Here is an 18498-nt window from a genome sequence, read left to right on the forward strand (position 1 = left end):
TTTATCGAGTAAAAATACCAAAAAGTATTCTCTCTGTTTTATATCAGCTGAATGTCTTTTGGGATTTTGGACGGTTGGTCACAGAGTAATTTGAGAAAATCACTTTATGATCTAATAACTTGAGATGATCATTTATCAATATTTCTGACAGTTTATTGAGAATTTATTGTATTATTTGATCAAAAAATGATTAGTGGCTGACTGCTCTTTATCTACTGTGCCACAAAATATGAATCAAAGCAAAGTGTCATTTGTTTGGGGAGTTTTGGAACTAAAGACTTTCTGGATGCCATTTCATAACAATCCTGAATAAATTCACAACAGACTTGAATCACAACACCAACAACATTGCTGAAATTATGTCTTTCTCTGGCTTCAAGAGAAATGTTCTATCTGGACTGTGTTAAGAAACACAAAATTAAGACTGTGAGCTTTGATTGTGACTTTTTCTCCACAGTCTTAACTGTAGAAGCTCTTAAGTATGAGTGGCCTATTGTGTTATTTTTAGACAAAAAAAGAAGCCTTGAAGAAGAACATGAGGGATTTGTGGCAGAAAAACTCAGTGGATGCATAAAATGTGTAACAGGAAACAGACAGCTGCAGAGGAATATGCCCAGAAGTAAAAAAAGGGGGAAAAGAAACTGATGCACATGAATCAGTGTGATCTGATAAAACAAGACAACAAACAGACTCACAGTTGATTGAGTAGGTAAACCTGCCCTTTTAATGTAATTTATGCATACATGGTTATATTAACGGACACACCGGAACACACAACAACGTCTGTTATCTTTCCTGCAACAGAAAAATAGACCACTGGCCTCAAGTGAATATAATCACTTTGACAGCAACAAAACTTTAGGTATTGTATATATAATAGCTTTGTATCTCCTGTGTAGTAGTGTGTTTTTAAACGTTTAAAGGACAAGTGATTTTGCCCATTTAAATCAAATACATGATTTTCTTTTACTACGAGCCACAGTTTTACATTAATATCAGTACAGAATGACAATCAATTTGGTGGAAAGATCGGGAAAAACACATCCTAAAAACCTAAAACTGTACACCATGCATTTGAAACTGGTCTGCAAAGAATACACATGATTTGCCTCAGAAAAACACTGGTACAGGCCTTTAAGGTTTTAGTACCCACAGGCTCACATTCATGAGTGAACAGCTGCTGTAAATGTACCTTTATGGGTAGCCGTGAAAGTGCAGGCAAATGTTTTTCATGAACAGTCAAGCCTATATGTTTTTTCATTTCTCTACTGTTGGATGAAATCTTTTACATAACTGTATGTTTGTTTGAACTATGACAACATCTTTGGAAAACATTTAGTAGGGTTTGAAGATTAGAGGAATTCAACTCAGTTACCGTCTGCTCATTAAAGCACAAACATTATAATCACAAACAAATTCATATTTTCTCTTCACAGCAGCGATTTGTGACGTATTTTTGCTTTGTGATTCCAGTGCATTGACATAAAAGACAGTATACAGTATTGCAACTTTAAAAAAACAAAAACAGTAACAATGAAAAATCAATCAGTGTTCATTAGTTTCCTTTCAGTCCTGATATATGTATGTATGTGCTACCACTGATAAGCTTGATGATATGTGCGTTTGCATGTCGGAAACATTAAGACAACACTTAGAATAATAAATAATCTCGTAAAACAGCCGACAGTAGAGAACATACAAAGATCAGCAAGCAATCTGATTGGTTAATTTACATATTACAAAACTTGACAGGTGTATTTAGGCAAACACTGTGTGTATTTACAGTATCATGACATGGGTCTATAATAAAATCAATGTCCTCTGTATTGACCTAACATCACAAATAGATTCCATATGAAGATATTCAAGAGTGCACTATTCAAATCAAAGACTGCATGTTTTTATGGCTGCACCTTTACAGCAAATGGGATCAGTTTATAGACATTTAGCCGGACGTGAAGTTTTTTTACATTAGTGGGCTTCCACAGGGCTCTCATATAAATGTAGACACTATAAAATTCTTCCCTAAAGTCCTCTCTAGTGGTTGATTTAAGGTACAGTAGCCTAATTAGAGACTCAACTGAAGGGCTTATTTGGTAACATCCAGAGACTTCATGAACAGTTTCCTCAGTTTTTAAATACTTTTATGCCCAATCAAATGTTACTGATTTAAATTTGGTGTATTCAGAAAGTAGATGATTTATTTGCCTCTTGAACATGATAACACGTACACAAAGTGTGAGTGATGTAAGGCACCTGAAACCAGGAGCAGCCGATATGAGACCAGCAGTTTCAGTCCAACCTGTTGCACCCACTGGCAAGAAAAGTAACAGCATTTGAGAGCTGCAGATAAACAAATCCCAAAGTCTGAAACTGCTGTTACTGTCTTTTTCCTGTAGGTGCTGCAGGTTGGCAGGCATGGAAAATGGCTTCCTCTTGGTAGTGCTTCACATCTAAGACGTTTGGGGTTACACGGTACCTGCTGACAGGTGCAGAAATGTTTTGCACTGTTTTGTGAGTTTCCAGTATGAAATCAGCAGGAATGCATGGAAATTAAGTAAATAAGTTGTTTCAATTCCTTACAAAGTCAAATACCTAAATCCGTCTCACACGCTCAAATAGGGTACACACACAGACACACACACAGAGAACCCCCACCCAGCAGCACCCTTCACACAAACAACCCCAACCGTCATTAACCTTGTGTCAACCAAGGCCTGTCCTGTTCCCAGGCTTCACTGGCCCGCAGTGTCCTCACTGTGAACAATCAACAGCCACTGCTTGTTGTTGAATAACTGTTAAATATTATCCAGATGACATCGATATTGTTGGATAAGCTTCTCTCCTTCTCTTCTAAGTGCGACTGCCGCCATGAAACCATCACAGTTTAGTGAACACAGCTTCCAGCTGACTGCCAGTCGCCCACAGACCTCAAGACACCACAGGAGTCATGTCCCATAGCTGCAGACAAACATAAGACACCATCAGTTTGTTGTCAGACAAAGACACAGCTAGCTAGCTACCTCAGACGTTCATGTGTATCTGTTTGGATCTGACACGCAAAACAACATATTCAAATCCATTTATTTATTTTTTCCCCCCTACAAATGTATGCATTGCAAAGCCTCCAAAGTAAAGTTCGGATTATCAGTTACTAAATACACAACTAGCGGATTATTTTAGGTTAGCAGCCAGGTTGACATAAGTGAATCAATTAGATTACAAACCAATTAATTCATATATAAAATGTGCAACAAAAAATTATTTTTTCTGCCTGTAGATGTGATTATGGAAGAACCCGATGAACTACATGACAGACTGATGTATAATATGTAGTGAAACAGCTAATATTCTAAAAATATAAAAAATAAACTCTTTGTGTATACCTCAAAAGGTTCTACACTGTTCATGTATTATTATTACTTACTTCCAGACAACCAAATATAGAGCAACATGATCATTTAGCTTATCAGAGCTGTGAGACTCGCTGCTTTGACACAGTTCATTCATTGTAGTTAAAATATTGCCTAATGTAGGGTTAAATAGAATTTTTAATTTGCATCTGGAGCCAGATGTGACAGACAATCACAGGCTACATTTACCAGATTTGTGTTCATAAGAAAAAAGTAAAGGTGTTCAAAAAGACATGTGTTCCATGTTAAAAAGAAATCCTGGCTCTGAGGGACCGAAGGCCCCAGATACCCCAGTTCACTGTGTGGCAATTACAATGGATTACACAATATAAACTGTGATTATAAGAGCTTTTGGTGGATTTTGCATTTTTACTCCTTTTTTTGTGTGGCCCTGTGTCACAATCTAGTTTCAATACATTTAATTTTCAGTTGCTACAATTCTTGTGTAAATTCCTAAATAAATTTATGTTTGAGCAAAATACCTGGCCTGACAGGTACCTAAACATAATATGGGGGAATCAATACAGCCCGCCACCCCCAGCAGCTTAAAAAGCCCTTAATCATGCTAAATAAGAGACAATAACCTTCTTGGCAGAGTTAAAAACTGCTAAATGTGTGTGTGCTTGCATGTCTTATCTGAGACTTATGAATACAACAGATACTGTTTGTTCCCATCCAGACCTTGATAACCTTGTCGGTGCCAGAGGTGAGCAGATTTCCAGTGGTGGGCTCATAGTGCATGTAAACAATGCTGTGCTTGCTGTCATGGAAGGTGGCTGTGGGCGCTCGACTAGAAGACACAAAGGGAACGCCGGTTACTTTACTGTGTGAGCGCTTCAGGAGGCTGAGCGCACAAAGAGTCAGTATATGACAACAACAGAGGCTGATTGTTACTCACTCCTCGTCAGTGATGGACTCGTGGCAGCTGTCACACACACGCACCTCGAACTCGAAGCCCATGAGGGGGATGGTGGAGCGTTTGGACGAACATTTGCCGCACACTGCCTGGCCACACTTTCTACAGTGGTGCTGAGGGACACAGGAGGACTTCATCATGTCAGCTTTGATAAGCAACGCTCTCATTTCTCACCAGGAGTGGATGAGTTAGGAAAAGCATTAGTAGTAGCTGAAAGGTCCAGTGTGTAGGATTTAGTGGGATCTAGCGGTGAAAATGCAGAACGACTGAATGCCACTTGCTTGAGTATTCTTGCGTCCCAAACGAGTCATTATGCACTCTTTAATATATTTAATTTTACATTTTAAAACAACAAAGCAAACATATCAGGTGTACCCTGGTGTGTTAAAATTAAATGTAATTTTGGATTTTGTCAAATGCTAAATGGCACAGTGCCGACACTGGACTAGTTTTAACACATGTGAATGACCTTATGATATTGTTGTTTATTTATGTTTTTAAGATCATCAATAAAAAGCTGATCTCAGCCTCCTCCAATTCCATAGTCATACTCTCTACTGTACGTGGGAAGTTCCACATTATCAGTCATACTGCTTACAGTGCTGCTTTATTGGTCCCACCCTCAGTTCTATTTGGCTTTTTTGTGTGCATTCAACATTTTTCTTTATGAGCAAATGAAAGAAAAAACTGGACTTTATCTCCAGAAGCACCAACATTACAGCCTGTTGTGTTTGGTTCTTGCTACAGAATGTCCATAAAAGAATGCTGTGCAGTCGAAAAATGGCTATTACTGTAACCATAAACTGTGGATCACTCACACTCACATACACACACAGCTGAAATGAGTAACCACAACATAAATCTGTTCCTGAGAATGAGACAATAAAAACAGCCACAGGATGTTTGCTAGCCATTAGTGTAGCCGGAGTGAAGAGTTGTTTCTTGGAAAGTTGTTTGGGATGAAGGGTGTGGTGGAGCTACTGATCACTGAATCTACCTACATTACCTGATATCTAAACTGTGATAATAGTTGTTTGTATATTGAAGAGTAATGAATAAAAGAGCAAGAGGAATGAGATTGTACAGTACCTGTCGGAGGCCGATCTTCTTACTGTCCCACATCTGTTTGAAGTTCCAGAAGAAAGGCTGTTCACACTTCTGACAGGAGTCACTGTCCAACCATTCTGGGGTCTGTGCAAGCACATTTTTAACACACAAAAAGTTCTTTTTTATTTTTAAGACCCAGGCAGTGTGAAGCAATTTCGCTAGAAAATAGAACAAACTACAGTAGAGCACAGAAGTCAATGTTTTTTTTTTTAAAAGCTATATAGCTTTTCTTCTGGAAAAAAGAGTGATTAAAAGAATACTTCAGCATTCTGGTCCTCATTTTGGTTCATTTCTGAGAGGGGGATTGAAAATATCGGTATTGATCACATATCTGTTAAGTTTGCAGGAGTCAGGGTGTGTCTAGCCTAGTTTAGCTATCTCATTTACATAATGTATCTTATTTGCTTAATTCCTAGAAAAACAGAAGCTTCTAGTTAAAGGGGGAGTTACGTGCTGCAACTATTTCTTGACAAACAACAATTTCCATCCACCCAGCATGTCTGTGTCTCCTGCTATAGCACAGATTTTGTCTGTTTATGTATGAATTAAACAGATATGATGCAACATGTTTGGGAGCTTTAGAAGTGTGGGTAGCTGTTTTAAACTTTGAACAGAGGACCACGGTAGCGGTTTCCCCCTGCCTCCAGTCTTTATGCTAAGCTATGCTAACCTCCCCCTGGCTCCGGCTCCGCATTTATCACAAAGACATGAGAGTGGTATCTATCTTCTCATCCCACTCGAAATCAGAACACTTCCCAAAAATGTTGAACTTTGGCTTCAAATGTCTCCTTAGCTACATTTTGGTGAAAGGATCACAGAGTTAGCAAGTCTTTCTTTTAAATACATATATTATGAGGAAACTTAGTTCAGAATCTTAAGCATCAATGCCAACACAGCACATATTGGACATGTCACACAGACAGAAGTAGTCGAGGGACAGCAGCCATGACACGTTGAGTTAGAAAACTAATGTGATAAACTTGCTGCTTTTCTGGAGGGTAACATGTGGATGCTGGGAAATAGGACATGGGGTATACTGAGGAGTTGATGTCAAGATGTGTGTTTCTCTTTAGTTGGTTGCTATAAGTCCACCATCTCAGGAAATTGTCCTCCTACCAAAGCATGACTTTTCTTTTTTTTTTTTTTTTATGGATGACACAACAGTGTCAACCGAAAGAGCAATAAGAATCAGGGCTCAAACAACAGAGCACAACAGAATCCCGCTGAGGCAAGATTAAAGTGACTCTGAGTAAATAAAGAAGCAATCAAGTCCTAACTAAATGTGTGGAACACAGAGGGAGGGGAGAGAAAATCAAAGTACATACAGCTAATCTGGGGCCCTTTCATGGATCTCTTAAGATAATTTATCCTAGAGAAGGAGGGAAAATAAACATCAGCAGTTTATCCAACACACTGATCTGTATCGCAGCATGTGCACGTATGCAAACAGGCATGAAAACACATGGCACACATGACACATTTCCATATTTTTCCATTCTTTCCTCACGATGTGTCACAGTTCACAGATTGGTTATGAATGTGTGTTTGTGTGCTGGGTTGATCTCACACTCCATCAGGCTGCTGCCACCTCTTCTCTCTCTTTCTCTCTCTTTCTCTCTCTCTCTCTCTCTCTCTCTCACCTCTTGTCGTGTTACGTCCATGTTCCAGATGACGATGCCTCCATCTGAGCTGCAGGAGATGAGCTGTCGAGTATGTGAGGCATAGCACAAGCCCTGAATCTTGTCACTGTAGTGAACACACACACACACACACACACACACACACACACACACACACACACACACACACACACACACACACACACACACACACACACACAGGTATTAGACAACAAATTATGCATGTGCTGAATTAAAAAGTACACTAAGTTTGTGTCCCAGCCTGTTAACATGAACATATGTGGATTGTATGAGAAATGCAGATGGGCTTTTGCTGTCATCTTACACTCAAATCAGATATGTCACATATAATACAACTATTTTATTTGGACAGTCAGGAAGACGTGCAACCTGTTACATAACTCCGATATCAACTTCAGATGTTGGTCTCATGTCTGAATTTGCACCTGATCCATTCTTATGTGTGAGTAAAGACATTGTTATAGACTACTCCGTCATGAGAAGAATCTCTTCTCATGACACACAGCTTGAGCTATTTCTCAGTATATCATGCTTCATTAGACTGATTTTATTTGTTGTGCATCAAGTGACAAATGTATGACAAGGTATTTTATCACACTGTTACATTGGTATCATTAGTATGTCTGTGATCCTTACTTGTGTCCTTGGAGTTCTATGGCGGTGCCTTTGCGCCCTCCGATGTCCCACATGATGATCGAGTGGTCCGAGCTGCCGGAGAACAGCACCCTCTGGACCGGGTCCCAACACAGGGCCGTCACATTACCTGGAGCAAAGCACAACACGCACACACACGCACAGGCACACACACACACACACACACACACACACACACCCACACACACACACACCCACACCCACACCCACACACACACACACACACACACACACACACACACACACACACACACACACGAATATGTGAGAGAAACATCAGCACAAAGTCACACTCCAACACAAAGGTCACTTCAGAAGGACACACATGAGGCCAAGGCCGGTGCACAAAATACCATCACAGCTCTGAGGATGAGTCTTGTCAGAATTATTTATGTTCTGCTGATCATGCTAAGTGATACATTTAGAAACTGGGTTGGTGTCCCGGGGCTGTCATGCACGGGTTCTCATAAGACGTTTCATTTAGTTTAAAAACTATATTTCTTCTGTAAGTAATTTGTTGGACTGATCCTGTTAACAGATATGACTCCTTGGAAATATCATCAGTTTGAATGGCCTCTCTTTTTACTGCTCTTTCTGATATTTTAAAAGGCAGTAAATGATTAATGACAATCAACAAATAGCTGAATGTTACAAAAATCCTTTTGCTAAATTCAAGATCTTTGTTCCGTGCCCTGAACTCATCTTAGAGCTACTTCAGCTATCTCTTTATCCTTTAACTCTGCCCATCAAGCTTGTATCTAAAGACTATAAATCCTATTAAAGACCAGTAAAAGTGATTCTTACTGCATCCTTTGTTTAATCAGATTCCACAGTGACAGCTGCAAAAGATTTTCTTGAACACTGAAGACCTCCAGGGCTATTAAAGTCACCTCTGAACTGGCTCAATAATTTCTACAACCTGCCTGAAGACATCTGACATCTACTATAATGTGCAGCTACTGTATGAATCTATATGTGAGGTTCTCTAAATCTAAAAGAAATCATTTAAGCAGAAAGATTTAATTTGTATTTATTTCAATTTTTTGTACGGTTTTCTCATTTGTAAAGCCATATATTTTATTTTATAGATAATTACTAAAAGTATTATGAAATTCAAGTGTAAAATAATGAAAAACAATCCTTTGACATTTCCCTGAGCTCAACATAACGCCTTGAAATGTTTTGTTTTGTCCACATTGTAAAGATATTCTATTTACAATGCTAGAGAGAAAGCAAATCCATCGTCTAATTGTCGACTAAATGTACTGTGTGTGTGTGTGTGTGTGTGTGTGTGTGTGTGTGTGTGTGTGTGTGTGTGTGTGTGTGTGTGTGTGTGTGTGTGTGTGTGTGTTGTACCAGTGTGTCCCTTGAAGGTAGTGACCAGGCTGCAGCTATCCTGTTCTAGCTTCAGAATGGTCACCTGACCGGACTGGTCCCCTACAAAGGCGTGTCTGGTCTCCACGTCGAACCTGAGGTAAGATTAAGGTCAATGAAGAAGAAACTGTGTCTTGCTGAAAAACTACTAATGCATTCGTTTGGATCTTCATCCGTTACAAAAACACAGACCAAACAATCAAAACTGGATTTACGTTTTTATGAGTGTGTAAACTACAAAAATGTAGGATCTGAGTCAACGCCCTGTGTAGGGGAGTTACAGTGTGTCAGTGGATGACTCTTTGTTCTTTCACTGACCATTTAGTCGGAGTCCTCCTCTGACCTAGTTAAGTCACTACGGACCAAAATCATTACAACACTGTCCGCATTGTAGAAAGAGAAACAATGACGACTGCACAAGGAATAACCTAATTATCCCATCCAATCTACATCCTTCTGTCTTAAAAAGAAAATCAATACAAATCTAATTACAGCAATTGGAGTTTTTAATTTTCTTTCTCTCTCTGAGAACCTGATTATATATTCTGTGCCGTTACCAGTGAGCACAGATAAGGTGATTTACAAGTGAAAAGACACTGAAAGATCTACATGCCCTCTCCTTTTCCATTCCAAACCAATTTTAATGATGTTTGGGAATGGAGTAAAAGTTGAGCATTAAGATAAAATCAGGTTTCCTTTCAACCTTCAATAAATGTCTGTTGTGCAATTAAGAAATGTTAAAAGTTAAACTTTCCCCAAGCTGTCTGAGAGCCTTTCCAACGCACATATTTTCTTGACTGTGGTTTTGACTAACCCGTTGGCTTATTGAGCCACACTTGTCAAAACTGTCTTCCTATATTGTACATGTTGTTAATGAGTTTCATTTTAAACTTGCAGTAGTTGTGTCATTTATCCCTAGGTCCAGTCCGCCTCGCCTACAATGGCGCTACACTTGCCACACAGTTTGAGAAGCGCTTGCCTTGTTTGATCACGTGATTTCTAGACATATAGTTTACATATGACTGTCACTTAAACTGCAGTGCTGTTGGAACAAGTGTAAACAAGATGTCTCAGATACATTCTGTTCAGTGTTGTTTCTTATAAAACAGTCAGTACAGAAACTGCCCTTCTTATCACAGTAAAGAAATGTTACTGTCTCTGCTCTCACTCTTCTCTTGCAATGCTAAGCAGACAGGTTAGCATGTAGAGGCTAGCAGGATACCAACAGTCTAATGACCTCATGGCACCCTCATTGGTATGGATCAGTGTTGCTGCTGAGCACTCACAGCCTTTCATCTGGCCATTACTGAAACCTACTCAGACTGTTTCCTTGACAACAGCATGACTGATGCCTATTGTTAGCCCTCCCCATTAGTACAAACTAACTGGAAGCTAATCTCAATTGCCCTGTCTTATGTTGCTGTGGCCTTAAAATAGACTATGTTGTCATAATAAAAGAAAAAAGATTTTTCACAGTCCAAAGCACCAAAGATGGCTCGTCACTACTTCCCACTTGGTTACGTCCACTCCACTCCATTTAGCAAGCTGTCAGGTTCATTGAGCGCACTCCAAGGGCCAAGCAGCCGACAAATCAAGACAACAAACATATCGGGGGGAGGAAATTGAAGGATACTGCAGTCCCGAAACCCAGGCGGCGGTGCGATACGTCCCCAGCTGCTGGCCGCTCTCTGAGCAGTGCCAGGTGAAGTTTTTGTCCTGGCCGGTGCTCAGAAGCCACTCCATCTCCAAGACAAACAGCACCACTGTCACTCTGCCCTGATGAGCTGCAGGCACACAGAAACACAGAGATACAACACATGAGATAAGTTGGATCACAGTGCAGAGGTCTACCCAGAAATCCTAGGCAGGATGGTGTAAACAATTTCAAAACAGTGTATGATCAACATATTTAGTGGGCAGACATTGCACAGATATACGCACTAACAACCTATTTACAGAAGCAGAAGGATGGTGAAATAGATATTTGAGATGTACAGTTTCACAGTACACACAGCCACACATAACACATATCATAAGAAACACATATCACAAAAGGTCAACTGTAAATATTACTCTGCATTCATCCAAGAATATTTTTTCCAAGGCCTGTGTGTACATTCATCTGATAAAAATATATCTAATGTGGTTGTAGAGGAGGCATGTGGAGATCGATCAGTGGTGCTCTGGTCCAGTTATTTCTGAGTGAGTTACACTCAAAAGAAATGAGTTATGAACGCTGCAGGAGAACAAACATTCCTTGCACAGTTTTCAGAGCCTTAGGTACACAGAGCTGAGCAGACTTTATAAGCAGTAAATTGTCCTGAAACTGCCTGGGTACAAAAATAATATGGTACAGAGATTTATAAAATATTTTACAGTGACAGCTCTTAAAAATAAGCTTTCAGAGGCATTATGAGGGTCAAGGAACAGGCCAGTTACATATTTCAAAGATACACTTCATGAAAAAATGAAGGTACGGCACAATGGATGTCAATACTACATTACTAGGTGTCTGGAGATATGAGACACCTACATTTTTGTCTTAAAGGATCTCTTAAGTCTAGTACAAAGGAAATTAAAATATATATGATACGGGCAGGGGCAATAAAAGAGAATGGCTCAAATTAAAGCTGCACTAGGTAAACTAACATTTATAAAATATAACTTTTTGTCAAATTTGCTGTTACTCTCACTATATCCTGACAGTATTGTACAATAATCTGTGAAAAAAAGCAGGTCCCTTTGGCTCCTCCTAGTGCTTCAAATGGTATTTGCAAGAATCCACCGGGCCTGAACGAAAACAACCAAGGAGGAGCACTAAGAGGAGCCAGAGGAACCTGTTTTTGTCACACATTATCTGTCTCATATAGCACTGTCAGCATCCTTTAAATTATTAGATGAGATAATCCCAGTTTGTCACAGTCCCTGTTTAGTTACCACCAATAAGAGTAAATCAGATATTTACACAGGAGCTTTAAGATCTCACAACTGCCCGTTTTCTGTTGCTCTTAGGTTAATAACTGACACATTAATAACTCTTGATATTTTAAAGAAAGAAACAAGTTCAATGAAACTGTTTGGGGGTTTTCATAAGAGTTTCTCTGAAATATGACAGATAGTATATAATATAAAATGCTGACTTTTTCCATCATGCCCTCTTTTGGAAGCAAAAAAATATCAAAGGCTCTACTGATCTAATGAGAAATTACAAATAAAGTCAGCTAAGCTTTTGAGAAAAACTGACGAGTAATATTTGTAAATTTGTTTGAACTGAAGCTATTTTAGCACCTTTTCAGGACTTTTTAACTTTAACAAACCGACAATGCTATCTTGTGGTTCTCTTCCCGACATGTGTGACATTGACTTTCTGTCTCACCCTGGTAAGTGCGTGCTGGGGTCATCTTATTGTAGTCTTCTGACAGGATGAACTCCTAAAAGACAGGAAGTGGAGAAGATCAATGTTCACACTGACTGAGGTCAATTACTAAGCTTTCTGAAACAAATGACAAAGCGGTTCAAAAATTACAAGAAGCTGCAGGCCTGTGTATAGGCCAGTGAAAAGAAGAACAGGTCTTGATCTGGCAGTGTGATTTCCTCTGAGGCCACCACCCATAAACACTTGTAGGAACTTGAAGTTTTTAATTTTGTTCTGAGATGAAAACCCTAGAAAATCTTCTGTTATGTTACTGTCTGACTTTGTGTTGAACCAACTTGTTCCAAAACAAAAATTGGACGGTAAAAAATGCTGTATCTCAGAATAGACACAGTACAACATTTCTGAGATAGTTTGTCATGGACCACAGTGTTGGTTTAGGGGAACCCAACGTTGCTGCAGGGGGGTCACAGAAAGCATTAGCAACCATCCTCTGGCAGCTATGAATATCCAGAGTAAATATCAAGGTATCACGGCCAAAGTAATGAATGAACAATGAAGCAACCGTCTGCCTTCCCACTAGTGGAGCAAAAAATGACTTTGAAAGATTATCAGAGCAGAGAAAGTCTGTACTTCATATCTTTTTATTTCTAAAAATGTGTCTCAATGATAATTGTGATTCAAGTAACTAGGGTTCCACGCCACCTCTACACCGCTCTACACAAGAGAAAAGATGAAATTCAGAGGTTTTCCTTTCTCACCAAGACAGCGCACAGTGACCTGACAGAGCTCTCATTCCAATTGAATAAACAAACTCACCAGAAACATTCCTGCTGCACTGAAGAGCAGCCAACACTTTGACCAAAATACATACAATCAGAGCTGCATTCCACTTTGTGCGCTAAAAGGCAAATATCACAAGATCTTCATACTGACAAAACCTACTGGGATGATCATTCAGGTGATTACGACTGAAACAGCAAGACAAGCAAACAGTCTTCAGTTGAGTGAGGAAAAGAGAGAAAGGACAGAGGTGTGTGTCTGAACGGGAGGGAGGTTGGTAGTTGAACTTACACAGATACTTCCAGTATCCATCCCCACAGACAGCCTCCTGGTCTCTGGGTTAAAGGACATACAGGAGCTTGGTGCTGGAAACACAAAGACATATAGTTAACACACCTGCCTGTATATATGTGCGTGTGTGTGCGTGTGTGTGTGTGTGTGTTGTCTAAGTGTATTGTTATGGTAATTTCCCTATCACTGTCATTTCTGTTCTGTTGTATTACACGTCTCTGCATTATTATCCTTATGTTTATGAGAGCCAACGGTGATATGTGTAAGAATTCTGGCAACAACAAATAATATATAATGAGTTATATAAGTGTTACAAGTTAAAAACTATATATCAGCTGATATTCTGTCTTTAAAATAAAAATATATAATTTAACTTAAAAGTAAATATTGTTAAATCCTCCAGCCATTTCAACTAGCCTGTGGTGTTGGTGGTGTACTGGGAGGCACTGGTTTCAACGTGATCCAAGCGATTACAACTAACACAGGGTCACAGAGTTGAATTAAGAGCTCTCTGAAACACATGGCATGGTGGTGCAGTGGTTAGCACTGGCAGGTGCTCTGGTTTCCTCCCACAGTCCAAACACACGCAGGTTGGGTTAACTGGTGACTCTAAATGACCTGTAAGTGTGAATGTGAGCCTGAACGGTTGTGTGTGTCAGCCCTGTGATTGACTGGGGACCTGTCCACTGTGTCCCCCACCTCTCACCCAGTGTCAACTGGGATTGTTTCCAGACCCCTATCTCAACATTCACAGCTTACAGTGGTCATTTTCTTTCCTTATCTAGTTTATTTGAACAATATTTGATTAAAATAGAAATTAACTCTGCAGACATAATCTTGTTTATGTTATATTGGTTGCAATTTCCAACAAATTAAATCTACTTTCTTTAGGTCAAAAATATGATAATCTGTCTATTGTCTATAATGAGGTGGGGTTTCTGTCAACCGTTTAACCACTTTGGATAACAGTATGCTGTTGCAATTTCCTGGATATGTTGGCTGAGGTTTAGGAGACAAAAAAAATAATGAATGTGGGACCAAAGTCCCTGCAATTTGACCTCCTCTGAAACAAACATGAAAAAACTGTGATGAAGCAACTGAAAGATGCAAAGCCTCCTCTATGTGTGAAAAAAAAAAAAAGATTTTGACTCAGATAAAAAGATAAAAACTGAAAACAATTTGAATCGCTTTATGTGTAAAACCAGACAGTAGCAATGACTGCGTTATCTTTTGCACTCTAATTTTAGTTTTCTTATCAGTAAACTAAAATGTTTAACATATGCAGCCTTTGGTACTGCTATTGTAAGCTACAGATCTTGCTGATGCTAGCACAGGATTTCCTTCAGTTGCACAACTGGAGAGAAACAAGGACAAACAGTGTCACACAGACATGCAGCACTGCAGTACTGGAGCCAGGAGGGTGAATGATCCTGAATCTAATTTCAGGAACAATTAAAACTCCACGCTTTCATGTCATTCTGAGAAAAGGAGTCAGTGTCGATGAGGAGAGACGCTCGCTCAGAATGAGAGCAAACGCAGAGGAAGAGAGAATGAAAACAGGAATGAACAACAGGCCTGTTTCAAGAAGTACGTGTTAACTGTACAACTGCTGACTAAAATTACACACTCATACATATTCATGACTAATTTGATTACAGTGAACAAGCCAATCATTCACCTTATTCAAACACAGTCATTGCATTCAAAAAGTACACACAAAAAAAATGTAAGCAAAAATACTTACATGACATTGTGTGGTAGACACTGGGCCAGTACTGCCCGCTGTCTCTCTTCAGCCATACCCGAATCGTCCTGTAGGATGAAACCATGACGTTTTAGCCTCTGCATCACCAACAGCCCTCATGGCATCTGAGGTGTTAATGCTTAATGTGTGAGTTGTCGCATTCTTTAGTCTGGGCTGCGGGTCATAAGCAGACTACAGTTTCTCTTTGACAAGTATTTTTTAATCAGCACCAACACTGCAAGACAGTTAACACACCCAAACATCCCTTTCTCTGAGTTCCCATTAGACTCCTCACTTTACATTCACCACTGTCCACCATACAATGACAACAAGAACAAAATAAAATGAATCAAATGGAGCATTTATTGCCACCTCTGCAACAATATTTACAGTGCTGTAAGTGATAATGAAATAATAACTACTGGAGTAATAATAATAACAGGGTCACTGTCTTGTTGAACTGAGACATCAGAACAGGGAACAAATAAAACATGGGCTTTGGGTTGCAAATGTATGCAAAAATTAAATTATTTGTTGGGAAGCGTCAATTTTTGAGATGCAAATCAGTGACGGCAATGCTGCACTTTCCCAAATGGCAGTAGTTCTGTGAAAATGGGGACATTTCCTCTGAACAAGAGCAGACTGAGGTCCAAGATGAGTCACTTCAGTGATGTACTTCAAGCCTCCTCTACAAGGCCAACACCTGACCTATCAGCAATTATTCAGTCCATCACTGTTCCCATTAGCAGTGATATTTACTGGTAGGTGAAATTTAAGTGATAAAATGATCCTCCTATAGATTCAAGTGTACTCAATCATTAAGATTTCTTAAACTAAAGACCCTGCTTTAGAGACTCGTTTTCCCACCTTGTACGCAGCTCAGAAGATGTACAACCCTCTGGTTAGTTTTTTTAAATGAGAAGACCTCTCACTGAAATGTTACAGGGGACAGCCATCCAGGATTGTGATAATAATACACAGAAAAACCTAGATATAACGCACACAGTAGGTGAGTTAACACAGGGATTACAGAACATACAACCTTTGAACATGCAGAGGATCACACCCACCCTCAGGTACTTGCAGGTGTCAATAAATACATTGGACACTTGGACACACACACACACACACACACACACACACACACAAGCCCCCAGGCAAGTGTAAAACTGGGAGAGTGAAGAGAGAAAGTTCTCTAACTGGTGGCCCCGTTTGGGGTCCACACCCCAATGTTGAGAAACTTGTTCTGACAGGAATTAACCATTAACTCTCCCTGCCATAACAGACCAAACACACCAAAAGTGCACAGAGAAGACCTTGTGTTTATTCTGAATGTGTTTATTTTTAGTGCCTAGATATCTGACGTTAGTCACCATCAACCATTATCATAGCTGCTAAAATACATTAGTTTATTGACGTTCATTTCCATGGTAATGGTACCAATGGTAAGCAAATAGATCAGCTATATCACAGAGCTAATGTAGCTAACCAGCATGTAATTCGCTCAAATGACAGTCAGCTGACACCCGAAATGTTTGGGGCTGTTTTCTCCTTATAGCCATAAACCGGTGGACCGTTTCTACATAACTTACAAACACCAGACGAGTGCATGAGCTCAATCAATGACCGACAGGAGCGGGGGCACTGCGGCTGGAAAACAGGGCAGCTTTACGGTTATAAATTAGGATTTGGGGGTTAATGTGTGGTCTAAGTGCCGCCGTGCAGCTCAAAGATTACCTGTCCTCAGACACGCTGATCACGCCGTCTTCCTTGGGGATGATGACCGCCGTGCTCACAACATCTTGGAAAGCCTCGATTTTGCTCAGCAGACATGGCTTCCGAGCCTGCGGTTGGGGCTGAATTTCGGCCGCCATGGGTTGGTGGTGCACAAACCTCCGTCTCCGGTTCTGGCTCCGGGAAACATTACCCACCCCGGTCCGACAGCGGAGCCTCGGATACGGGCAGCTGCTAGCTAGCTGTCAGCAGGTAGTACAAGGTGTTGTGACGGCTGCCAGAGACACTGCCAGTCAGCTGACAACACACACCCGCATACAGTCACACAGCGAGCATTTCCTCTCAACAAAATAAGACTTCCTGTCGATTTTTTGCTATTATATTTTCAAAATAAAAGCGTAATCTTTGAAACTCCACCACCACCTTAGCTTTCAGCATACAATGGTGAGACACAGCATGTTTTAGCTGTAACATTTAAAAGCGTGATGCAGTACCATCCTAAATGTCTTTAAATAGCAGGTTGTTATTAAAATGATCATGTTGGTACCAGCTGTTAATAAAACACGCTTTGTGAAGGGTTTATAAGCTGCAGTTAATGGCTTTATTAAAAAGGCAGTCCAGTGATTTAGTATTGCACTTCCATAATGTTGGAGGACTCATTTATATACATTAAGGACCTATGTGTATAGGCAGACACACATAAAAAATAAGGATGGTTAGTGGTCTACTCATACAGCCGACCAGGCCACAAACCACCGGATCCTACATTTCCTATAATGCAACATACTAGTTTTCATTAGACCCTCCCAATCTAGTTTCCTCCAAACTCCACCCTGTTTGGAACTCAGGCTTCCTGTTGTATCTGTAGTCTCTACGCCCGAGCGGATTCAACCCTGATGACAGGGTGACCAGGTTGTGGAGAATCCTCCTCCAGTCCTCCTCCAGAATTACAGTTACTTTGACTTTTTAGCTCGCTCTTTACTTCATGAGGAAGAGCCCTCTTGACATCTGGAAAAGGCTGCAGGACATCTGGGCCATAATCCATTTATTAACAGTTTATCAACATTTACAACTGCAGACATGATGGGATGCCGCAGAAATGATGCAAACACTTATAATTGCAGATGACTGAAAGTAAAAAGCCAGTAGCACCCTTGTTAATTACTTAATTAACATTTCTAACTAATATAATCACTACTTTTTTAGTAAGGACTTGCCATTTATAACTGACCTGACATGATGACTTACTAGAAACTCAGATTATCAGGACACTAAATTCATATCTTATTATGTGATGTTATTAAAGTGTGAAACACATATGATTTCCAAAACTCTTGTACCTGCATTATAATGGAAACACACAGCTATGTCATTACAAGATTATTTTATCAAAACAGAGCACACTGATTCATTCAAGAGTCTCAATTCAAACGTGTTGTTTGAATTGA

At 39.9% G+C, this 18498-nt stretch overlaps 1 protein-coding gene across 1 annotated transcript; it reads right to left on the reverse strand.

The window, feature by feature from the left end:
- Nucleotides 1-691: 691 nt before the first annotated feature.
- wdfy2 (WD repeat and FYVE domain containing 2) lies at nucleotides 692-17373 on the reverse strand. The gene is made up of 12 exons (XM_051403864.1): nucleotides 17054-17373; nucleotides 15317-15384; nucleotides 13573-13646; nucleotides 12502-12556; nucleotides 10759-10909; nucleotides 9108-9220; nucleotides 7734-7860; nucleotides 7077-7182; nucleotides 5419-5520; nucleotides 4312-4442; nucleotides 4095-4203; nucleotides 692-2961 (listed from the first exon to the last, which is right to left on the reverse strand). Exons 1-12 carry the CDS (start codon nucleotides 17188-17190, stop codon nucleotides 2932-2934), a joined length of 1203 nt encoding a protein of 400 aa, XP_051259824.1. The 5' UTR covers nucleotides 17191-17373; the 3' UTR covers nucleotides 692-2931.
- Nucleotides 17374-18498: the final 1125 nt, after the last annotated feature.

This window comes from Dicentrarchus labrax, unplaced genomic scaffold (assembly GCF_905237075.1).
Source record: "Dicentrarchus labrax unplaced genomic scaffold, dlabrax2021, whole genome shotgun sequence".
In the NCBI taxonomy this organism is placed as follows: domain Eukaryota; kingdom Metazoa; phylum Chordata; class Actinopteri; family Moronidae; genus Dicentrarchus; species Dicentrarchus labrax.